The following is a 25,648-nucleotide window of genomic DNA, read 5'->3' as shown; positions in this document are numbered from 1 at the left end:
TGAGTTTCATATCTAGAGTCGGGTGTCGTCGATTAGATTCCGATGTCTGCTCACTAGGTTCAGTGCCGTCGATTCAATTCCGGTATTGCACCCTTCATCCATCTTGTCCAATACCGTCGATTCAATTACGGTATTGTGTCTTACAATCCCCCGTCCAGTGCTGTTGATTAAATTCCAGCATTGTGTCCTACATTTCCGTCCGACCATGTTGATTTAATTCTAGAGTCGCGTCGAAGCTTGCCGTACACCTCGACTATTGCACGTGTTAGGTTGTCGAAGTTACTAAGAGTCCGTAACACGCCTTTTGTGTTAATAAAGACATTTACTGCATTTGACACTCTCTCGTCCAAAACCGACCCGAACCCTTTTTCGAAAAACGAACGGATTAAGTTCGATAAAAGATTCTAGCATTAGCAATCCCTTTTGGGCTATAGTCATTTTGGGCCCGGAACCCATAACCAAGAAAGTCCCGTCGAAGGATTTCGATGCGCAACAATCTTTTTTGGCATGCCCGGTGGGACATTCGGTGTCGGTTCGAGAGAGGTGCTATGCCGCACACAAGAGGACGTATTAACTTATACGGTGTTGGAGACGAACCCCTAGAAGATATGCAATGAATGGAGTCATCTACGGCCCATCGAGTCCCAATAGAAGATGCTGAAGTATCTCGACGTAACATCGAGGAGCCAAGGAAAAATCCGGAAATGACACCTATCATGTTAACTTCAATAAGACGCACCATTGAAGAAGTCCAGAACGAGTTCGCCGATCACATGGTTCAGCGAATGACCGAGGTTGTCGGGCCGTTAATCATCAACACATATCACGAATGTGCTGTAGGACAGCACGAAATTACGGTCAACCCTCCTAATGTCCAAGAGGGGAATGGCCTCGTACCAACAGCGAACGGCGTGTTACCAGTAACAACACCGCCAAACGTAGGGCCTGTTGGACAAAATACTCAACCTTTAGCACCTGCGCGGATCCCGCAACGAGGGGAGGCATTGCCGATCAACGAACCCGGACCTCCGCTAAATGCGGATACAGGTATGTTCCCTAGACATCCTATTCGACAGAATATGCCCATAGACACAGGTATGTTTCCGGGACACCCTGTTCGACAAGACGAGAATGTCGCTCGTCGGGAGGTTGCTGCCCAGCATAACCCCGTCTCTGTCAACGAACAACCGGTACCCTTGATCATCAAAAACCAGGAGGCAGTACCCTTTAGGGGGCAATGGCAGGCCGGGGGCAGTACCAAGTTCCCTAGATCGGGGGCCCGGGCCGCTTTGGACATCAAGCCATATGACACGGGTATCAGCGGATGAATCAAGCTCTACAACCACCAGGTCTCGAGCCTATGTTTCAACTTGTTGTGCAACCCGTGTATCATGCACCACAACCTGGATATCAAATGTCATATCAACCGCAGTACCATCAGCCGGTGTTCGACCGGGCGCCCGTATGCATTGACCCAATGGTAGGATACATAGCTAATGTCTACCAAAAACCATACATAGATTGGATGGATACAATCCCGTATCCGAGATTTTTTAAAATACCCGAGTTCACACTTTTTACTGGTGAGGATGATCAGTCCACATATGAACATATCAATCGTTTTCTAGCACTATGTAGAGATGCTACACATGCGGATCATTAGAAGTTAAGGTTCTTTCCATTATCCTTGTTAAAGATAGCCTTTACACGGTATACCGCGCTACCACCCAATTCGGTGCTGACATGGGAGCAGATGGCATGTTTGTTTCATGGCCGGTTCCAAAGAGCGGTGTCGAATTTGTCGATGGCTGATTTATCGATAATGAAGCAAATGACAAATGAGACTGTCTACCGCTTTATTGCAAGGTTCAAATGGGCTAGGAACAAGTGCTTAGTTCCTTTACCTGAAAAAACGTTCGCAGAATTCGCCTTTAACGGGTTGAAATTCGAAATACAAGATAGGATGGTCCGGCATCCATGCGCAGATCTGTTTGAATTGTCCACGATGGCGGCAAAGCATGAGAATCTGCTTAAGGAAAAAGACAAGAGGCATACCCGGAAGGGAGATGTAAGCTTTGTCGAGCCGCCCGATTTCAACGAAGAATTAACGGATCCTATCGAAGTGGCCGTCACCCGCTTAACCATCGACAAACCATACACTTGCCAAGCACCGAAGCCGACAAGGATGAAAGAAAAGTCAACTATAATGGCTAAAACAAAAGAGGCAGTGTACTATTCATTCGATGCAAGCCGGGCGGAAGAAATTTTCGACATATTGTTGGCCGACGGACAAATCAAGCTAACAGAAGGACAGAAGATACCATCCAAAGAAGAATTAGCAAGGACGAAGTACTGCAAATGGCACCATTCGTGGAGCCATAACACCTCGAATTGTTTAGTCCTTAAAAAGAACATTCAAGAAGCAATTCGACAAGGGAAGATCAAATTCGCTGAGGACAAAGGGAAGTCCTCGATGGATATGGACACTAATCCTTTTCCCGTGATGACTGGGATGGTTTCTTTAAAGCAGCCAAATGAGAGGCATAAGTCTCCAAATTTATGCGCTCATTGTAAACGAAAATTGGGAAACACGAGTACACCCAAGGGAGGGTACCAAAGGAGTAATCGAACTAGTCGGAGAGACAAGACACCTCTTCGGATCGAAAGTACCGGGCCTCGGAGAAGTCTCAATCATCAAGGAGCTTATAGGTCATTCAAGTAGAGATATGATGAAGGGGACCCTAAAGTTGGTACTTTACGTGAGCCAAGTGGCAAGTTCGATTATTACGTAAGCTATGGACCACCACCCATATATCCTCAAGAAGGAATCCCTTACGGGTGGGGAAAAGTGTTCGACAGAGACTTTTGACGAAACCCCCATGAGCCACATCGTTGACGAACTCTTAAGATACCAAGCAACCCCGTAGAGGGATCGTGGTACGAGGTAACGGAAGACCAGGAGAAGGAGAAAATCATGACTCGAACTCAGAAAAGAAGGGTGCAAAGAAGGAATAGGGTTCGTATATTACGGCGACAAGAGATCCCGGTCAGCCGTGAGTCAATACCAACAGCCCCAAACCACACCAAGCCCCGGAGGGCAAGAAATTTGGTTTGGCGGCGACGACCAGAAGTGACACAGCCAACTCGGGAAAAAGATAACAAAGGCGCCAAGCCACGAAAACCATTTGTGTCTAAATCCCGGTTTAAAACCCCCGTTAGCAGTCAAGTATCCCCTCTAAGCTCTTGTATGGTACAAGTTAAATTGCCACACGAGTTTCGACTTGAGTCGACCTCAACTAACGGCGACAACGAAGAAACGACACAAGAGAAGGAAGGGGCTCAATTTTGCTTTAACGATGAAGAAACCATGGAATTCAGAAAATCCATGGAGGATGTCTCAAATCATTTGAGGTCGCTCAACATAAATGCCAAGATCAACGGGCGACCGGTAATGAAAGTGCTGGTAGATGGGGGATCAACGCTAAATCTCATTCCATACCGCTTCTTCAAGAAAATAGGAAGGAATGATGACGAGATAATCCCATCGAATATATAGTTATCTGATTTCACTCGCGAGATTACTCAAGTAAGGGGAATATATGTCGCCGACCTGACCATCGGATCTAAAACGTCGATGACGTCCTTCTGCGTCGTGGACGCCGACGGGTCTTATAACTTGCTTTTGGGATGAGACTGGATACATGGAAACCAATGTGTCACATCAACACTTCACCAAATGCTGGCATTTTGGAATGGGGACAAGGTAGAATATGTAAAGGCGAATCCTCGGACTTGTGTTACTTGGACCCTTATATCCGGTCGGGATAAAGCGATGCCAAATGATTGCCTTCGCGTGTCTAGGCTGCCCGAAGCGAACTCAAGGGATATTGCATTCTGCCGTTTCGACAAGGGAAACACCGAGTGGGTCCCAAGAAAGGAACCAGTGGAACCAATCGACCAGCCTTCTGATGGGAACTCGGTCACTTGCACAAAACCTCGTTGAGAGGTATGCGGCTTATAAGGCCGAGCAAAATGATTAAGCTAGCTAGCTTGCAGAGACGGAATTCTAGATTTCGGAGAATCCCCAATTAAGGAAGACGACAAAGTAATCCAAGCTCAAGACCCACTGGAAGAAATTAAACTTGGAGATGAGGCCTGCCCACAACCTACTTATATCGCCCAATTGTTCGATCAGCAATACAAAGTTCAAATGGTAAACCCGTTGAGGAAATATAAGAACTGTTTTGCTTGGAATTACCATGACATGCCTGGCCTTTCGAGAAGCGTAATTGAGCATCGATTGCCAATTAAGAGAGGATTTCGACTACACTAACAGGATGCTAGAAGGTTTGCTCCGTAAGTGATTCTTAAGATTAAGGAGGAAATTGAGCGCCTCCTTTCTGCCGAATTCATAAGATCAGCAAGGTATGTCGAACGGTTGTCAAATATTGTGCCTGTTAATAAGAAGAATGGTAAACTCCGAGTATGCATCGATTTCCGCGACCTCAATGCGGCTACCCCAAAAGATGAGTACCAAATGCCCATGGTCGATATGTTAGTCAACTCGGCCTCCAACAATGAAATGATATCCCTCATGGACGGACATTCCGGGTATAATCAGATATTTATAGCAGCAGAGGACGTTCACAAGACAGCTTTCGATGCCCCCGGGGCTATTGGCACGTTCGAATGGGTCGTCATGCCTTTCGGATTGAAGAACGCCGGTCGTACGTATCAAAGAGCAATGAATTACATTTTCCATGACATGATTGGAGAATTCATGGAGGTCTACATTGATTACATCATCGTCAAGACAGACCTGGTAAGTCATCCGGATCACCTAGAATAAGCCTTTGAGAGAATGCGTAAGTTTAAGTTGAAGATGAATCCTTTGAGTGCTTTCGGGATAAGAGCTGGCAAGTTCCTAGGTTTTCTGGTCCATCGAAGAGGTATAGAAATAGACATGAATAAGGCCAAGGCTATTTTAGCATTACCAACCCCTGTTTGTAAAAAATAGCTGCAAATGCTAATCGGGAAATTAAATTTCTTGCGACATTTTATAGCTAACCTATTAGGGAAAATCGAAGTTTTCTCCCCGTTGCTCAAGTTGAAGAATGAACAAGAGTTTGTATAGGAGGAAAAGCATCAAGTGGCTTTCGACAAGTTAAAAGAGTATTTCATCAAGCCACCGGTTCTAATGCCACCGAAAGCTAGACAACCATTAAAGTTGTACTTGTCGGGTCTTGATACAACGATAGGGAGTATGCTGGCTCAAGAAAATGATGAAAGCAAAGAACATGCCGTGTACTACCTAAGTAAGATGTTTAATGATGCTAAGACAAGATACACGTCCATCGAAAAACTATGTTTATCACAGTACTACGCCCGTACGAAATTACGACATTATATGTTGCCGACTACGGTACATGTAATTTGCAAGACAAACGTAATTAAGTACATGTTGTCCAGGCCAATCATTAGAGGCCGGATTACAAAATGGGCGTTTACTACGATAGAAATCGATTTGATTTATGTGCTGCTCAAAGCAAGAAAAGGGCGAGCAATATCTGATTTCATTATCGAATACCCATTAGGTTTAAAAATCGAGGATGATGAAAATTATCTTGATATTACACCTTGGACATTATATTTCGATAAGTCGGTGGCGTCCGGTTCAGCAGGTGCAGGAATTATGGTTATATCACCCTTTCGATAGAAAACAAAGCTCATATTCAAGCTTGACTTCGAATGCTCGAATAACCAAACCGAATATGAAGCCCTAATCATAGGATTGAATGTTTTAATTGACATGGGGGTCAGGTCAATTAAAGTGAAAGGCGATTCCCAACTGGTGATCAAACAACTAAATGGTGAGTATCAATATTTGAATGAAAACATCATTGGGCATCACCATCCGGCGAAAGAATTATTGTCAAAATTCGCCTAGCACGAGCTAATCCATGTCAAGAGAAGCGAAAATTCAGAAGCCAACGAATTGGCTCGGATGGCATCGGGATATCGTATATCGAAGGAGCTGGTGGATCATATCATTACCCAAGTAAGGACTTTATCGTCGATAGATGTTCAGGTAATGATGGTTGAGAAAGGGAAAGCTGAAAGACAAACCAACGGCCAACAAGATTGGAGGACCCCTTTGATAAACTACTTGAAGAACCCAGATTTTGGCAATGCGGATTTCAAGAGAAAATTCCTGAAATATCTGTTGATTGACAACGAGTTGTATCGAAAAACAATCGACGGATTGCTTCTTAAGTGCTTGGGACAAGAGGAAGCAATGCTAGCCATGACAGAAGTCCATGAAAGAATCTGCGGGGCACATTAGGCTGGATTAAGAACGAAGTGGTTATTAAGGCGACATGGATATTTTTGGCCAACAATCATTCAAGACTGCATTAACTATGCTAAAGGGTGTCAATCATGCCAAAGACATGGACCAATCCAGCAAGTGCCGGCTGCGTTGATAAACCCAATTATCAAGCCATGGCCTTTCCCGGGATGGGCAATGGATATGATAGGAAAATTTTATCCTCCCTCATTGAAGAAGCGTAATTTCATTTTAGTAGCCACAGATTACTTCACAAAGTGGGTTGAAGCGGCGTCACACAAAAGTGTGACACAAAAACAGATCGGGGAGTTTATCGAAGAGCGAATTATTCATCGATTCGGTATCCTAGAGACTATCACTACTGACCAAGGGACAGTCTTCACGGGGCAAGAAATACTGGATTTTTCTAAGTCTAGGGGTATCGAGATGATCCATTCAACGCCCTATTATGCCCAAGCTAATGGCCAAGCGGAAGCTTCTAATAAAATAATCATTGGACTGATTAAAAAGCATTTGGAGGATAACCCAAGGGAGTGAGACTCACTGCTTTCGACATGCTATAGGCTTATCGGACGTCCAAAAGATTAAGCATTGGAGTTACGCCTTATATGCTAACGTATGGACAAGAAGTCGTGTTACCTCTAGAAATTACTGTGCAATCAATAAGGGTGAAGCTCCAAGATAGCATGGCTAAAGAACAATACGATCGGTTAATGTATGCCAACATTGATGAGTTGGGAGAAAATCGAGCCACGGCGTTGGAAAAGTTAATGGCTTAGAAACGAAGGGTTGCCAAAGCTTACAACAAACATGTGAGCGATAAGCGTTTCGACGTGGGAGATTTGGTATGGAAAACTATTTTGCCTATGAACCTCGACAGCGAGAAGTTTGGCAAGTGGTCATCAAAGTGGGAAGGACCATACTTGATAATATATGTTCTCCTAGGAAACGCATATCGAATGATAGAAATCGATGGAAGAGAACTACAACGATCAATCAATGGGAAATATTTGAAAAAGTTCTACCCACCGATGTGGGAGATGCGAGAAGAGTCAAGAGACAAGGAGTAAGAAAACTCATTTCATTCATTGAAACCCTCATACATTCCTCTGTTCTCTCTCTCTCTCTCTCTCTCTCTCTCTCTCTCTATCTCTTTCTCTCTCTCTCTCCTCCTATCCTGCTCATCTCGGTGGACCTTCACTAGAAGTGCTCCTTGAAACGGACGATGAAGCCCCGCAGCCGGTCCTCCAGCTCGATGTTCTCCTCCCTTGCACGGTGGTGGGCTTCAGCTAGGTCCTCCATTGTCGCCTCCAGTTTAGCCTTCTCACTCTCCAACCGCTGAAGGTGCTCCTTCTGAGCCTGCATAAGACCATTGGTAGAATCCAGCATGGTCTTGAGACCCTCCGAAGGGGCCTCAATTGAAGCCAAAGATCGGGTCTCGCAAGCCTCGGCCGCTTCGTGCTCCCGCTGTTTGGAATCTTTCAGAGGCCTTCGTAGGTGTCACCGGTTGACAGTCAGGCGGTCGGAAACAATGTTCCGAAGTTAGACGACGCTAGTGTGAGAGGCATGGAGGACTTCCCGGACGTTGCGCAGCTCCTTGTACACCACCTCGCCGTTCTCGATTTCTTCGATCTTGCATCAGACTTCATGTTCAGTGAGATCGTGCTGGGACATGGTCGCCAGATTTCGACGGAACTTCTCCAGCCCATAGTCGAAGAGCATAATGAACTCTTCATAGTCCGACTGGAGCGGATGGTTGGAGGGGAGATTTTAGGGTGCGGAGCGGTTAAGCGAGGTGTCCAGTTTCTCAAGAGCTCGGGGTTTCACCACCAGCATGGTGTAGATGTAACTCAAAAGGGAGATGATCTCCTTCCAAATAGCCGAAAACTCACGACTAAAGCATGTAAGGGGAGATGAGGCTGAAGAGGAAGACGCATGCTCAATGATGACTTTGAGAAATTTGCTCTAAGGATGAAAGGCAAAGGGTTTGGATGAGGACCTACTCCAGGCAAGTGATGCTATTTATAGATAAAGGCCAAGGAACAATTCATCCCACGATGCTAAATATCCGCCCACGACCTTCCGATGATTGAGACAAGAAAGTTAGTGGGCGGTTACCGAGACGAAGATGTATATCGCGGTTGGTAAAGTATATAAGTAACCATAATGACACGAGTGGCGGATTTCCCGCTAGTTACTGTCCATATCGAACCATCGTGGCGATTCGAATTCAGCAGGAAAATCGGAGATGACGATCATCATTAAATGCCGCAAGGAAAAAAGGTAGCCTCGAGAAAATCATATCATGATGAACTTTGGGAATTTGATACTAAGACCAAACAGTTCGATAACAGACTAAGATGATAAAGACAAGTGGCGGTAATACGGGACTAGTAACAGCGGATTACAACACGTGCTGCTCAAGGCTCAATACAAAGCTATGAAGTTACATTTCACCATTGCGGTTGGCGTCAACAATTGCTTCCTTTTGATATTCGGCCTTCATCATATTAAGGTGCAGTGATTCGCAAATCGCCTCTTGCTGTTTGATTGCCTTCAATTGTGCAGATAGGGCTTGCAAGGTGGTACAACCGTCACTTTTCAAGGTATCAAGAACATTACGCTGATAAGCCAGCTCATTATCGGCAAGGAGAGAATCTGCTTCCAATTTGTCAATGTTGCCGGTTCACGCTGCCTTGTCCTGAAGGACCTTAAAGTCGAGCCAAATGTGAGGAAGAGTTCATTAATAGCAAATTCAAGGGCACAACATTGGATCGGATAAGGTAAATGGGTCAAGAAAGTAAGGAGAGCTTGGATCTCATCTTCAATAGATGCTCTATCGCATATAGCGGCATATCCTTCCCCAAGTAAATCATGCAAGCGCAACCATTTGGCGCGAAGAAATGGGTAATCATAGTGAATAGCATTCGATGGATCAGCCGAGGCACTCGCCATGTTTACATGAACAACCCATGATTTGCCGGGTAGGTCATCTGTGCGGCCATCGGAAGCCAGTGAGTCATCCGTGGGAGAAGTCAAATTAGTACTTGCACCAAGCAAGAATGCAAAAGAATGGCCTACCTCCATCAACAGGTTGTTCGTATACCTACATTCCACGAGAGTAGCAATTAAAGGCTTACCTTCATCGATTGGTTGCTCAAGTACAATGCTTGGAATAATAAAAGGAATGGGTTTTCTTAGAGGGTGCAACAAACCTAATGGGGTTCGGTAAACTTTCGGAAGAATGTCCTTTGCACTGGCTGAAAACAAGGAAGAACAATAGGAGAGCCACCACTTATCGAAAAATGAGGAACTACAAGAATGGCCAGAGAAGCCGATGAACACAAAGCTCCCGAGAACAGCTTACGCAACTTCGATATGGCCCACCATGTCGATTACATCCCCCTTGCAACCAGAAAAAGGAAAATTCATGGAATACACCATCGGCATTAGAACACCTTGAGTAAGCCCAAATTGGCGAGCACAATAATGAATATTATAAATTTCGAATCCCGATGAGAATTCGCCACCTCCGGACAAATTCATAGCTAAGTCAACTGGGACTAACATGCTTATCCGGAATAGATGAGAATCGGGACTTGCGCTAGAGGAGCTATAGACATCATCATCGACAAGCAGCCTGAAAAAATCAAAACTGGTGAGAGACAACAGTTCAATGAGGAAGTCATCGAAAGGGTTAAGGTTATCACGAGCACAACGAAGGATTTGATTAAATGTCGTGAGTCAACCATTTCCTTTAATCTCCGATGGCTCGGTTGTCGAAGTAAGCGCCTTATCGGGAAACATATGAGGGAAGTACGCTCGGAGCCAACAATGCAAAAACCATAAGGGAACGAAAAAAGGAGCAGAATGTTTATCCATCAGCGAAGATTGGACATCTATTAACCCCCGATACAACGCAGCCGGGAACATCCGGCCTAGTCCAATATCAACACCACACGCGAGTTCACAAGCCATATCGAGAAATTCTAAAGAAATTCGACATGTGGGGAGACAGAAGATGTATTTGCAGAGCCAACACAAGAGGAAGGCTATATGCTCCCCTGGAAGAATGGGTCCTGAAGATTTAGCATGGCAATCCATGAATTTGCCATATGACAGTCGGGGCAGCAGGGACATATCGGGTAAAAATTGGTCGCTCGAAGGTCGAGTGTCACTATCGATAAACAGAGAAAGACCGGTCGAAAACCAAAAATCAAGAAGGGTAGGGGTCACTGGACCAGTAGGCAAAAAGAAGCAATTTGATGATGGCGACCAGAAGCAACACAAGCTGCCAATGAGACCATACTCGGAAGAATCAATGGATATCCCGCAAAATGTTAACGGGACGTTTATCCTGGCTCGTGCCTAGATGGTAGTTACTTCCCCTTCCAGTCGTTTGTACCAATTATAAAATTGGTGGTCGAAGGATGGATACGAAGAAAATCTATGATTATTCGACGACCAAGCAGAGGTGTAAATGACAGATTACTCAAAGGGTAGGATTTCATCGCAGCTGCGGGGAAAGCAATCATTCGATAAGGAAGGAGGTGGTAAATTTGTGAGATGTGGACTCAAAATAGTGTGACCATTTCCAGACTGATGATCCATGAAGGATAAGGAGAGTTCCCTTTTGGCTTCATTGTGGGAAAGAGCGTCGAAGCGGGATAGGCAGAAACCTGCGTGAGTACTCATATGAGCTTCGTGACAAGGTTCGTGTGGATCAGCATTTGGGGGCAAACGCCATTTATAAGGGATTTTCGAAGTAACCGACTCGGGCGAATGATGGTAGTTACTCAAACGTGGGCAATTACATAGATCATGGCAGAGTACGATACGAGAAATAAGGAGGAAAAAGGGCGAATTTTCATTAAGGATTGTCAGGGTACAAGGCTGACTTGATCCCCTCGAGCAAATCACAGAGTAAACCCTCAAACTTCCTATTCTTATCCATATACATATTCCTAACACGACGCCACTCTATTTCCGCTTGTACTACCCGAGCACGATCAGCTCGCCTCTTTTCCTCTAAAGAGGCAACAGACGCCTTCGATTGATTTTCTACGAAAGATCGATGAGAGAGTAAAGTCGATCGTTGGCATCGAGTCTCCTCTATTTCCCTTTCTATCGCCAGCCTCTGTTGCTCTAGAGTAGCCTCCTTCTCATCCAGGGTAGCAAGCTCACTAATGGTAGATTGAAGGGAATGCTCCCCTTGAGTCACAAGTTACCCCGCTTCTTGGGTCACGGAACTAGGAGAGAAAAGCTGGTCGGGAAAGTTCGACGCAGCAAGCATATTGTCCCGACACCGTCGAAAATGCACGAAGGGTGTAGGAAAGTGTTCCAAGAATGTTTTCAGCCGAGGAACTAAACCCGCAAGAAGCTTCTCGCTGACTTCCTCTTTGACCGACCACTCCATCACGGACTTGATACTTTGAATATTCGATGGATTGTTGACGAAGGAGGCCACCCTTGAATGAACAAGGTCCAGGGAGCAAGACAGCATAATTCCCAACTTGCTGAAAGTCTACGAGTCGGAGGAGCTGCTTGGTTGAGGCATACTCGGATGATCCGAAGATCAAGAAGACCCAGCAAGATAGGATTGAACGTCTTCAATGGGCGATAGAAGGAGAGAAGCAGCAGGAGGATCCCGGATAATGTTCACGGATGAAAGATCTTCAGCTATTGTGGGATCTTCAGCCATCGAAGGGGCTTCGACCATCGAAGCCGGGACAATGGCAAGGGCTAGTGAAGAAGACTCCCTTTGAGGATCTATAGGCGGGGAAGCCGCGATTGAAACGGTAGGGTCGGACGAACTTCCAGCAATGGCAATATTACCGGTCTCTCAACAGGTGGATCAAGACTCCCCAAAGGATCTTCAGAACTAGCGATCGGAGGAGCTTCGACATGCTAAGGAACCTTCAAAGATACCATCGGAGATTTGCTCTTCTTTGCCCCCATCTTTCGCCGTTTAAGAGAAGTAAGTGTTTCCTCATCAGCTTCGTCATTCGAGTCGTCGCCTAACAGCGAAGGTAAAGTAAAGTCACTCCGAGCCAGCAATATCGAGAAAATTAGGAAGAAGGAGACTTACCAGAAATAGTCGTCGGACGTTTGCGACCACCAATTGAGAGGGTTCTGGTTGCACCCTTTTTCCCGATTTTCTTCGAGGTATGACCGAAGAGCCGTATTCGACTATCCTTGAGTATGGACGAGATAGCATCTTCAAAAGGGCTCTCGAAGGCGAAGGACGTCCACCGGGTCATAAACTCGGAAGTCACGCCAGGACTAGAACGTAGTGCTGGTGGGATGTCCCCCGAAAACCGCCGATACATCACGTTCGTGATCTCGGGACAACAAGCAAACGGTCCATCGACCTTGATATTATAAACCTTCTTGTCCATAGATGGGAAATCCATAAGATAAGGTATGGGCATAGGCACTGCCCGTCGAAGGCCGAACCGCCTAGCGCAAGAATGAGGAGAATATGGTTCAAAACTAGGATAGAATCTCCCTTTAAGACAAAGTCGGATTAGGAGATCTCGAGGGAATAGGTCAAAGGTCCAAAAGTCACGATGATTGAACCATTTCAAGGTTCGAGAATTGAAGCAGGAGTCAAATTCACCCGAGCGATAAGGGAAGAAATCTATTCGATCAGCCTCACGAGATAGAAGCTGTTGAAGGAAGAAGCAGAAAAGGTGAACATCACCGGGGGCCTTTGATGGGGCAGCTTGGAGCAATCGTATACCAAGCTTTAAAGGGACCCTATTAGGATCGAAGGAAGGAATACTCTCGAACATGAAAGGAAAATAGAATGCAACCCGGGCTTGAAGAATCCAGAGCGAACCCGACAGCACGCTGTCTTCCTCGAAATTTGACATTAATCGAGCTGCATAGGAAACACTTCTGTACAAAGACGCCAAGGCAAGAGAACCAAAAGCGACAAGATTCCCTTTTGCTAGAAGTGAGGCAAGATCAAAGTAATCCTTGGACACTTTAAGGGTCGGGCTAAAGAATAGATACTTCGACAGCCAAAAGAGAAGGAAAGCCATTCGCTCTTCTTGGGTGACAGCCCCGGATGTTCTACAATGAGCATCGATAAACTTCCCGTAGGTAAGAGTATCATCAGAGATGGGACAGTCTTTGGTTTTCCCCAGGTTTTTGACAGAAGTCCCGTAAGGAGAGAGACCAACGATGGCAAAAGTATCTAGGAGGGTTACGGACATGGGACCCCATGGAAAGAAAAAGCAATTGATAGAGGAAGACCAGAAACTTATAACGGACCTCGGTAAGCCCCTATTCAAATCGTGGGACAGCATGCTAACCCCAATCGCTATTCTTATCTGTTCCGTTTCCCAAAAGGCGACCGTTGGGGTATCATCTTGGAGCCTTTGAAACCAAGTGTAAGCCTTGTCATCGAATAACGAAAAAATCCTAAATCACTGAGTCGGCAAGGACCAAATATCCTTTAGTGGAGAAGCTTGAATAAGAAGATGTTCATCCGCCCGCATTGGGAAGCAAGATTGAAGAAACGCTGGAACGTGGTGATGATCGTGGAGACTGGGTCCAAGAATGAGACCGACATACTCTCGTTGAGTGTTCAATAACTTGAAAAAACAGTGATCAGCATCATTACTATTGATGATCTCATCGAAGTAGGCGATGAATTGGTGAGGAAGGAACTCGGGGGTTTCGGTTGCCATGAACGCTTGGAATACTCAAAAAGGGTTTAAGGTTTAGAGAAAACCTTGGACATAGAAAGACGACGAGTGAAAGCTTTTTCAAGATCCTTAAAAGCAAGACGAAAAGGGCTGATACATTGTACAAAGTCGAAAGGATTGCGTTTCGGGAAGAGGGATCAAGGGAAAAGCGTAATCATCATTTTTATAGCTGGAGACCATCAAATCGGAGGAAAATATTTTAAAAGAGGTAAATCGTCGATTTACATCTTTTAAAGGAGGCATGTGTTGACATCTAAAACAACCCAAGAAGGCTCGTGACAAGTACGTGAATGGGTGACAATCGGCTACGGGAAAGAACACTGAAGCAAGGTACGTACCGATCAAAAAGGGTGCCACGTGTCGGGGTAAATTCTGGCGCCATTTCCTTCCGGAACAAGAAAAGCGCACGGAGAAGAGCCATGATCGGAGCGGTTATCAAAAGATTGGTGGTAATCCCCACGAGGTAAAAAGAAAAGGCGCGAAGACTAGGAAACTATCATCCACGTGGCTTATGGAAAAGGGTAAAGTATGGGGCCGAAGGAAAAAACCACTCGGCAGTTATCAAAGAGTCTGTCTATAAATACCCTGTAGTAACATACAACAACACACACACACAAAACACTTATCAACTAAGTTCTTAAACCTTTAGCCTAGTCTAGCTGTAGCTTTCCAGATTCTCGTCGTCGATTCAATTCCGGCGAGTTTCATATCTAGAGTCGGGTGTCGTCGATTAGATTCCGACGTCTGCTCACTAGGTTCAGTGCCGTCGATTCAATTCCGGTGTCGCACCCTTCATCCATCTTGTCCAATACTATCGATTCAATTCCTGTATTGTGTCCTACAATCCCCCGTCCAGTGCTGTTGATTGAATTCCAGCATTGTGTCCTACATTTCCGTCCAACCCCGTTAATTTAATTCCAGAGTCACGTCGAAGCTTGCTGTACACCTCGACTATTGCACATGTTAGGTTGTCGAAGTTACTAAGAGTCCGTAACACGCCTTTTGTGTTAATAAAGACATTTACTGCATTTAACACTCTCTGTCCAAAACCGACCCAGAACCGCTTTTCGGAAAACGAACGGATTAAGTTCGATAAAAGATTCTAGTGTTAGTAATCCCTTTGGGCTATAGTCATTTTGGGCGCAGAACCCATAACCAAGAAAGCCCCGTGAAGGATTTCGACACGCAACACATTATTCATCATTTTCCCTTACACTTCGTAAATTTTTTGCAATCCATGTGTCGGTGATTCTCCTTACTCATCCTAATCTTCTTAAATCACTGTAAATTTCATCACCTTTGCAGCCATAAGTTTCCTTTAATGTCAATAAATTACCATAGAAAACCGGTTTTGTGGACCAAATCTGACGGGACCACCTTTTTTTTTTTTTTAGCCCAACAATGATCCACCTCGAATGCAGGACTACTCTCCTAAAAATGCTCATAAAAATTCTCGGGAAAGTTTTTATATTAAAATCATAGCGATAATTTCTTAAATGTTAATGTTGACACCCAAAAATCAACCTGAGCCCAAGCAGGCAGGAAGGTCGTGGCCGAGGATCGATTAAAGGATGGCCTATAACGCGCTGTCGACACAATTAAAGGATATGCCTATAATGCATTGGCATCAGAGTATAGGTCGTGGCCTAGGATCAATTAAAGGATAGCATCGGCCACAATCAGTAATAGGTGCACAATACATATATCCAAGCAGGGGCTTAAGTACACTACAAGTACTAAAACTTATGTACGGTGCTCATTTTAGTGTCAAAACTTTCAAAACGATCACTTAAGTGCCAAAATTTTTGAAAAACGATTACTTCGGTGCCAAAACTTTGAAAACTACCACTTAAGTGTCAATTTTGTTTAAAAACGATCATTTAAGTGCTAATTTTTTTAAAAAATGATCACTTTAGTATCAACTCCACCGAGTCACATCTGCTCAAATATTAATAAAAAAAAAAGCACGTGTCGGATTTCCGATAAGCCAGTCAGCTCAAATTGGAGTTGACACTGAAGTAATCGTTTTTAAAAAAAGTCGGCACTTAAGTGATCTTTTTTAAAAAAATTGGAACTTAAATGATCATTTTGAAAGTTTTGGCAATAAAGTGAACTCCGTACACAAATTTTGGTACTTCTAATGTTCTTTAGCCCCAAGCAAGGAAAACGAAACCAAAGGTTCAATCGCCTATTGGATAAGGTTGCGCATTATAATACTTCTAAAAGTGGATTTCTACTCCAAAAGTGCTTCTAGAGTAGAAATCCGTTTGGCAATGTAACTTCTAAAGTAAAAATCCATTTCATAAATTTTTTTACTTTTGAAAAAAATTTCTACTTCTAAAGTTGTTTTTCCCCCAATTTAAGAAGTTAAAAAAAAAATTGCTTCTCAACTCAAGAATTACTTTTTGGACAAAAAAAAAATGAACAAGTACTTCTTGTCTCACCATATTTTCATTACGCCATCACTCTCTTTCAACCACGCCTGCCTTCGCCAACCTCTGCCAAGGCCCATCACTCACCACCGCCCACCATCGCCCTACCACCACCGCCCCCCTCCGCTGCAAACCACCGTTGGCCGCCGTCTATCGTCACCCACGACCATCGCCAGTTGCCTACCATCGCTAGTAGCAAACCTCCGCCGATCGCCGCTTGGGACCGCCTCCAACCATCACCCACCACAGACCTTCACCCATTGCCACCTGCGACCGAACAACCCATCCCCCCGCCCCCTCGAGCAACCACCAACCACTGCCGCCCCCCGTTGCAAGTAGTCAACCATCGAATCATCCGCCGCAGCAATCTACCACCTAGTCACCGTCCTCGGCCGTCAAAGAAAAAATAAATAATATATTTTTTTATTTTTGAAAACTAAATAATATTTTTAAAAAATAAAATTTATTTTTTAAAAGAAATTTAAATAGTTTAAAAATAAAGTCGAAATTTTTCGGTCAACGATAATAATTTTTCATGGAAGATTTTTTGTTAATAATATTTCGAAGTATAAATTCTTAACCTGTTACCAAATGAATTTCTATTATCGGTGTTTTAAAAGTGACCATTGTCAATGTTTATTCGCAATCAATTTCCTTTATCCACTTAGTTCTTGTCTTAGCCATTATCAATCCCTTCCTGTCCGATTCTCTACATTCGTTAGGGGAAATCGCCAAGAGGGAGCCTATGTGTAGAGCGTGTCATTTTTAATTGGACCGTCAATATATTTAATTGGACCCATCTTCACAATGAGTTATAGGCCACCTAGAACAGAATGGATGCCCACCAATCAACCATTGGTTCCGATACCATTTGTTGGAAGTGCGCAGCAAAAGTCCGATACCATCGCTCGAGGAGATCGCGAAGAGGAAGTCTAAGTCCGAGGCCATCAACATATCCAGTTGGACCTACATTCACTCAAAAGTTTAAGCTAATGAGTTATGGGCTAACTTGGATATATTAATTATTCTACATCATATCAATTCTCTAATATGAGACTTTTCCAACACAACTTACACGTGCATTGTAATACTAAAATCTGAAGATTGCAACTTTCGGTGAAAGATTTTTTGTAGTGGACCATTTCCGGCAAAACGATTGAGTATTGGATAAATGGATAGTAACTTACAATGCTGCAATTTCTCATGTCATGTATAATCAATACTTGGACAATTGAAAATTTTCGGCTTAAGTATACTACGAGTGCCAAAACTTATGTATGGAACTCACTTTAGTGCTAAAATTTTCAAAACGTCACTTAAGTGCCAAATTTTTTTAAAAACGATCACTTAAGTGCCAATTTTTTTGAAAAATATTCACTTCAATGCCAACTCCGGCAACCACATCAGCTCAAATATTAATAAAAAATAACCAACGTCAGCTCAAATCGGAGTTGGCATTGAAATGATTGTTTTTAAAAAAAGTTGACATTGAAGCGATCTTTTTAAAAGTTTTGGCATTAAAGTGAGCGCCGTACACAAGTTTTGACACTCATAGTGTACTTTAGCCAAATTTTTCTTATTAAGCATTCCCAAAAAATGCTACCGAGACATTTGTTAACATAATTTAACTATTTCTTTTGCTGAGACCATTAACAAAGAACGAAAAACCTTTTCTAGAAGTTGGGATACATTGAAGTCTACCAACAACACAATCCTCCGGAAAAAAAAACTATGAAAGGAAATGTCCCACTTGATTTTCTATCCAAGAACCTAATAGTGGAGTTACGATAGTTTCAAATGATTTTTTTTTAATGATTTAGTAATACAATGAAAATGCGCCTTTAGGTAGCAAATCTTTACACTCATACCTCTGTATTATAAAAAAATTACAAGGACCCCTATTAAAGTCAAGATAAAGCTTGTCAACATCAGTTACATGATTTGTTGAAACCTCGTGGTGGTACTAGTTGTGTTATGATTTATTAGATTAATGTAATTACTTGGAAATTCTTCCCAGTAACTTAATTTTACGCTCTTCCATCGAGGTAAAACACTACAAGTACCTGAAATTTCGTCCATTGAGGTAATATTATTTAACCGTAATATGTACGTGCTGGGATCGTGGACAAACATGCCAAAAAGGAGAGATGCTTTGTAGGATATTGGTCTAAATAGTATACAATGGAAAACCTATTTGCATCAATATTAGTTTGCTATTGTTGAAGATTACCCCTGTATGATGTCACAAAAACGATTATAGAGCATTGAGATTGTCCTGTGGTTCCACGCTCAGCCACAAAACGCGCAAGACGGGATTGGGAAGGAATGATTGATTTATGCGAATCCAAGTGTGAGGGAAATTTAACGATAATGACTACACAAGGTCAAAACGAGTATAAGAAAACCTAACTACCGTTCGAAATAAGACCTAACTAAGTTGTGACAGTCTCAACACAGAGAGACAGAGAGATCACATGACAAAATTTAAGAGGCGAGCAGAACAACAAGGGAGCACCACTACTATCCAAGGCGGGCTAAACATTTTTTGCTTCCCTAATATCTGAATAACTTAGTTTATTTTTTTATCCAAAGTAGAACTTTGTCTGCGTTTGGGAACACCTTTGCAAAAGTCCATTGAACCTCTAGAGATACTTGGCACAATGCAAATGCGTTTGGCAAGTAATTAGAGGAGCCGCATTTGAGAAGTGCTAGCATCTCCAAATATCCTCCAGGGGCCTTTAGCTCAAGGCAGACTTCGACCAGCTTGGGCTTTGCGGGTTTTTCGGAATGTCGAGGCACGAACTAATGAAAGTTTTCGATTTCCCAATTGGGAGTGACCCGCTATGCTTTTTCTTCTAAGGAACGTGTAATTTCAATAAGTTGTGAAGTTTCAAATTTTCTAATTTTGCTTTCAGGAATAGAGAAGTAGATTTTTTTTTTTGGCTTCCTGTTTCGGTTCTAAAACTATTCCCTAGCCATTGATTTGTTTCCACGAACAGAAAAATTAATTGACGTTACTAAATAGATTTTTATTTTTTATTTTTTTCTGTTGTTGGGAAGAAAAGAACATGAATCAAAGAAACATGAGCATTACCAAATAGGCCCTTAATCTCCATTTCTTCCTCTCAAGCTCTCCATCATCTTCTTCCTCCCTCTCTCTACCTTTGGATATTTATTTTTCCGAAGTTTCTTTTAGCGCTACACACACGGGCCAAAGAGAGCTCCTTCTTAATCCATCCCCATTTTCCTCTCCTTAATCGACGCCCCTGTCGAATATCTAAATTTGATCCTATCAACGATACAAGAAAGTAATGAAAATTTGCACAACACAAGAATTTATGTGGTTCAGCAGGGGAGATGTTCCACCTACCTACGTCCACGGGGAGATGAGATTTGTTTTATTAATAACGTAGAAAAGTGTACAGCCACTCTTTCTCACACCGTCTCTCTCTTTAGAGACTTGTTTCGTCCTAAATATATATAGCGAAACCCTTCATGGCACAAATTACAAAATTGCCCACATAGCCTAAAATATTTAACTTTCCCATATAAATCCTTCTATGACTGAACATAAAACGCCTCTGGCAGCTTGCTGTCAACGGGCCTTTCGGAACCGCCTTATAATCTCTTGGAAAACAGAATACAAGACATCAACCTTAATAGCCCCCACTCTTTCTTCTGTTAAAAAACGAACCAAACCAGCGAGCTCTCTCTCCACGATTTTAAATTTTTCATCAGCTTTCTACATTTTGCTTGTTTGGGATTTCTACAGAGGGAACCATTCCAGAATTCTCTCTCAAGAAATCGTGGTCATCCTCTCCACAAATGTTATTAGACGAAAAAGCCCCTAACCATGCCCGTCGGAGCTTGCCAGCCAACGAAAATTTGGCCGACTGGTGTGCTCAAGCCCTTAGATTAAGTGGCCACTTCAATCTCTTATTTAAGATAAAATTTATTTTGGACTCTTGTTTAAAAAAAATGGCCCACTTCTGACCCTAATTTGAAATTCCATGTCCCTTTATCCCTCTCGAATTCCTCCTATCCAAGTACACACTTAAGTCTCATGTTGCATTTTTTTTTTTATTTTATGGCAACAAGACAACATCTAGTCTATAACAAGGGTGTTCGATATGATTTTTTCGTATAATTATAGAATGAATAATATAAGTCTATCATATACCAGTGCCCTACGGCAATAGTCGCGCTACCTTGTTCAACACGCCCCTTAAATTTGGTCGCGCAATCTCTCTCTCTCCTCTCTCCCATTGCTATTGTGGTACTCGTTGTCGGCTAGGTTGACCGTAACAGGACCATGTTTGTTAGGTTTTATTGAACAGTGATTAGGTTTTCTTATGTTCATTTTGACCTTCTGTGGTTATTATCGTTAAATCTCCACGCACTTGGATCCGCGTAAATTTGACGTTCCATCCCGATCCCATTCGTGCCTTTTGTGGCCGAGCGTGGAACCGGAGAGCAATCTGGGTCACTCTCCAATGGTATATGTGGTTCGGATAGGAGTTTACTTCAACAATAGTAAACTGATATTGATGCAGATAGGTTTTCCATCGTATACTCTTATACGGATATCCCACCAAAAAAATCTCTCCTTTTTGGTGTATTTGTCCACAACCCCAGCAGGTATATATTCTGGTTAAATAATATTACCTTTATGGACGAAATTTGGGTTACTAGTAGTGTCATTACGTCCATGAAGGAGCGTAAACTTAATTTACTGGGAAGAATTTCCATGTAATTAATAAATTACAGTTCTTTTGTCTGTTACTTGGTAAATGCTTAAACTTGTTAAACAAAATAAAAGAGATTATCGCTGTGATTTTACTATAAAAACTGTTCCGAGAATTTTATGAACATTTTTAGGGGATTAGCCCCGCATTCAATGCGGATCATTGTTGGGTAGAGAAGGGGAAAACGTGGTTTCGTTGTATCTGCCATGCAAAACTGGTGTTTTGTCGTAACTTACTGACAATAAAGAAACTTACGGATGCAAAGGGGATCAAATTTACAATGATCAAGAAAATTAGTAAGGAAAATTACTGACACATAGGTTGCAAAAAATTTACGACGTGTAATGAAAATATATGAACAATTATATATTTTACTAATAATTGCATTAGAAACATTTACTATCAACTTAGGTAGATCACTATTTTTGTGGAATATTTAAGTACCACATAACTCAGAGAACATAGTATTATAAATGAGAACTTATGTCCTCTAAGTAAAAGTTACAAAAGGATATTTTATAGATAAGTTATGAGGATAATTACGTGCTCCATATAAGAGTTACAATTGATTAGGTGTGGCAAATAATTGTTATTGTTTATGGAGTACTTCAAAACAATCGGATCCATAGAATCTATGGCGATAAAAAAGAAATTATGAGTTTTATCACACAAATCAATTTTAAAAGTACATTACTAGTAATGATACTTTCCCTCATTCATCCAAGGAAAATAGAGAGATCAAAGGCACGATTGATAGACCCTTTATTGTCAATACCAAATTGGTGTGACCCGGTGTGACCCCGTTTCATTCAAACTTCAAATCGGTAAAGGGCTAACAAAGAGCGACATGATATGATCTTTGAGCTTGGTCTTAGAATGGGTGTAATGATCTCCGTTGGTGTATAACACATCGATCACCCGCGAGAGGTTGAGAATTAGCGTGAGAACTGGTGTTGGGGCTGCGGTCGGGCGAAGAAACTCTTCATTGATGTCCTTCCGGGCATCATCTACTCGTTTCTGGAGTTCCTCCTCGGCTTCTTGCTCCGAGACACCATTTTCTTTCATGAGCAACTCCACCGAAGATGCTACGTGCCCCCTCTTTTGCTCAAACTGTATGTTGACGACATTGGTGTGATTAGTAGGTCGGGATCATTTCCGGTGGAGCAGTGGTCGAACTAATTTTGTCAAATCATCGGAGGAAAATTGTGATTGTATCATACCTGGTGAGAAGCAATGTCATCCATGAGCCTACATATGATTTGGGAAGCCTTCAAGATCTTGCAGTCACCGAGGAGCCATTCAAAAGCATCTCTTGTGACCACATCGCCCATTCCTACAAGTGCTGTGATCGATATCACTTCGTAGCCTGTCGTTAACAATGCAAGGGGCATGTATTCCTCTAGCGTCGGCGTGTAGCCAGTATGGAACCATTTGGCTTCGTGGAAGTAACCTCTCGCTTGCTTCTTCATCTAAGGAATTCAAACAATAAACAAGAATGAAGGGTTCCCGAGAGAGAGAAAAACTGTGTTGGATGCATGTAAAATGCGTCGATGATGCTTATAGCTTCTTTTGCGTAGGCGAGGCGATACGATCTTCCCCTCATGGCCAGTTCATTCCCGATTTCATCGTAGAGATCGAGAAGCTCCTTATAATGCGCTTGCATGTACTCCGGTAGTCCATCCATGGCAGCAACATCCCACCTGAATTTGAGCCCTCGAAAATGACACGCTCTACACATAGTTGATCAAATTCGGAAGTTTGAGAAAGAGAATGTGGATCACGTACCTCTCAATTGCTTCGGTGAAGGGTACAAGCTCTTCCATTGTACCATAGACGTCGTATATATCATCGAGAATGGAAATTAGGGCGGTCGATCTAGTTAGTATATCTCTAGCCACGGCAAACTCCGGTTGGAAATATGCTCCCGCCATCCGGAAGAACAACTCCGCAATCCTGTCTCTAGCGAATGGGAACTTCCTCGCAACATTTATGTCCTTCCACCACCTTTGATCAAACGAATACGGGCATCATTGAAAGTATGTTAGCCTAATGAACTCGCATAGTTCAAATTCATTTTTTTTCACTTGTAAAGGACATTTAAAAGCGCTGTTTAGAAGGGTAATTTGAAACCAGACGAGGAAACCTTTGAAAAACACAACCAGAATAATACTATCATGTGAAGTTAGATGACCTTGTAATCCCGCCGAGTTCCTTCTGGTGTTGCTCTTGCAGTAAGTTGAAATCTAGTTTAGCCAAGGCGAGCAAGACATCGTCATGGGAAGGCTCTTCTCGGTAGAGTGAAATATAATGTCTTGCCTCAAGTCTTGGTAAACCCTTGCGAAGTGGCTGCTTTAGGGCATGACTCGCTTGTTTTGCAAGACTAGTGCTCGCTTTCATTTCATCGATTGATTCAAGGCAAGTTATAGCAAAAGGAAGTGCTTCTTCCAAAATAGCATCACCATGACACCTTAAATGGCAAGCTTCGTATAAGCTCAGCAATCCGCGCACATCCGTGACGAGTGATTCCTTGAAGTTGCTTTCATTGTCCTTGAATTTGTTAAAGACCTCTATGTGACCAATCAACATGGGAAAAAAGACGTAAATCGATTATAAATTAGGAAGGTGATTCAGCCGGCTAATGTTCTATATTTTCTTTCAATAGTTTACCCTGAAATTTGAATGAGCAATAGTTAATTTTGCGGCATTAGTTTTTCGAAGAAGGAATTCTTAATGGGTTTCTTATAAGATGGTTCATTAAATTTAAGGCTTACCCGATGAAATATTGTAACCTTGTTGTCGTAGAAGTCGAAACATAAGAGCAACCATGTGAAGGTCATCTCCCTTGAAATCTCCATGATCAAGTTGATAGTAACTTTTGTGGATTTGTTCCAATTGCTCATCTATTTCTCGCTCGAAATGGTAGTCAATTCCCAAGCGTTGAATTTCATCAATCAAGTGAAGCATTTGTGAAGGCTTATCCGCGGCATCAGTCAGCATCTTCCTCACCTCTATTTTCAATTCCTCAACTTGGCCCTCCACTCTTCCAAGGAAGTTGAACTTCTGCAAAAAATAAAATCGGCTATTCTGAATAAAAGCAAGCTTGTGATAGACATGTATTAAAACATGTATGATATACCTTCCATTCAAGGGCAATTGCATAGTTCTTCCGGTTATACATTTTTGTAGACAAATGTTTCTTGAACATGCATAATGGACGACTTACATAGTAATAGAGGATATAGAGTTATGCGATACGTAACCAATTTGTCAAGCACTATTGTGATTGATGCTACCCAATAATCTGAGAATTAGAGTGCATTTGTTTCATTGAAAATTGGTGATAAAAAAAATATTTTTCATGAAAAACATTTTCAAAGAAATTGGTTAGTTTTTATTTGTTAGGTAATTTAGAGAAAGAGATTTCCTTCTTACCCGAAAGGGAAATTGTTTTCACACAATCTATGCTTGTAGTTTTCAGTCCATGGAAAACCTTTTTCCGTAGATCGATTAGTTTTCCATCAAGTCAAAATATAGTTTTTGGGAAAAAAAATTTCCTTCAAAGAAACAGACCCTTGATTCTTTGATGCTACCAATCATCATGAACACAAAGACTTTTGCTAAGTCTACAAAATGCAATTGCAAGAAAACAAAGGAAGAACACTCTAGAAAAGAATTAGTAACCGTTGAGTTGGAGGGAGAAGCATATTTGAGGAAGTAATCGCCCCATATGCTCTCATGATATTCCGCCCACCGGCGTTCGACCATGCCGCCGTTTCTTCCTTTGCTCGGAGAAGAAGATGGAATTGCCGAAACCTGAACCGACATGTTCCCCACTATTTCCGTGCTTTGTTTGTGGATGTCGGACCACGACGCAAACTGAAGGCGAAGGAGAGGCTTCCGCTGCGTTGCAAAACATCAAACACTTGATGGGTATTTATAGACAACGTGTTCATAGCCAGCCACCTTATTACTTGGACTTATTTTTCTTTTTTTAGAGCAAACCTATGACTTTTTAATAAATGATAACACTGGTAATATATATATATATATATATATATATATATATGTTTATTTTATGACCAAAACTAACCGTGCGAAAACACCTTAAAGGAATTATTCTCCCTATAATATAAAGGCTCCTATCCATCCCGCCTTTGTTAGAAAAATAATTGGGAAGAATAGAATCAGATTTTGAGGCGTAAATATATTGTTTTTAAGGATTTGTTTGCCCCATAATGTTTTTAATGATTACTCACAAAAATTCTTCGATCAATAAAATGAAAGCAAGCACTAGTCTTGCAAAACAAAGTTTCAAAAAGAGAATACCAGGTAACAATTATGATATTTCTCCAAGAAATCTCAACATGAAACAATTGGAGAATAAATGCTACATTTTTTTTTATAACAGAA

General features: G+C 42.4%; 2 protein-coding genes across 2 annotated transcripts in view; one reads left to right on the top strand and one right to left on the bottom strand.

Annotated features, from left to right (window-relative positions):
• LOC125316723 overlaps positions 1-25,648 on the top strand; it is a 136,463-nt gene that overhangs the window by 96,321 nt on the left and 14,494 nt on the right. The gene's annotated exons all lie outside the window — the stretch shown is intronic.
• LOC115754390 ((-)-germacrene D synthase-like) lies at positions 21,880-25,078 on the bottom strand. The gene is made up of 7 exons (XM_030693391.2): positions 24,920-25,078; positions 24,010-24,298; positions 23,430-23,805; positions 23,024-23,242; positions 22,800-22,938; positions 22,459-22,707; positions 21,880-22,348 (listed from the first exon to the last, which is right to left on the bottom strand). Exons 1-7 carry the CDS (start codon positions 25,061-25,063, stop codon positions 22,055-22,057), a joined length of 1,710 nt encoding a protein of 569 aa, XP_030549251.2. The 5' UTR covers positions 25,064-25,078; the 3' UTR covers positions 21,880-22,054.

The sequence above is a fragment of the Rhodamnia argentea genome, chromosome 9 (assembly GCF_020921035.1).
Source record: "Rhodamnia argentea isolate NSW1041297 chromosome 9, ASM2092103v1, whole genome shotgun sequence".
NCBI lineage: Eukaryota > Viridiplantae > Streptophyta > Magnoliopsida > Myrtales > Myrtaceae > Rhodamnia > Rhodamnia argentea.
This window is presented reverse-complemented; position numbering and strand designations above follow the sequence as displayed.

What these genes read in the sequence shown, in the direction of transcription:
- LOC115754390 (XM_030693391.2), bottom strand. Translation starts at nt 25,063, where the DNA reads ATGTCGGTTCAGGTTTCGGCAATTCCATCTTCTTCTCCGAGCAAAGGA. An exon ending in AGGTTACAATATTTCATCGG is followed by an intron (nt 23,806 to 24,009) that starts GTAAGCCTTAAA and finishes TTGGTCACATAG; the next exon opens with AGGTCTTTAACAAATTCAAG. An exon ending in TTCACCGAAGCAATTGAGAG is followed by an intron (nt 22,939 to 23,023) that starts GTACGTGATCCA and finishes GCTCAAATTCAG; the next exon opens with GTGGGATGTTGCTGCCATGG.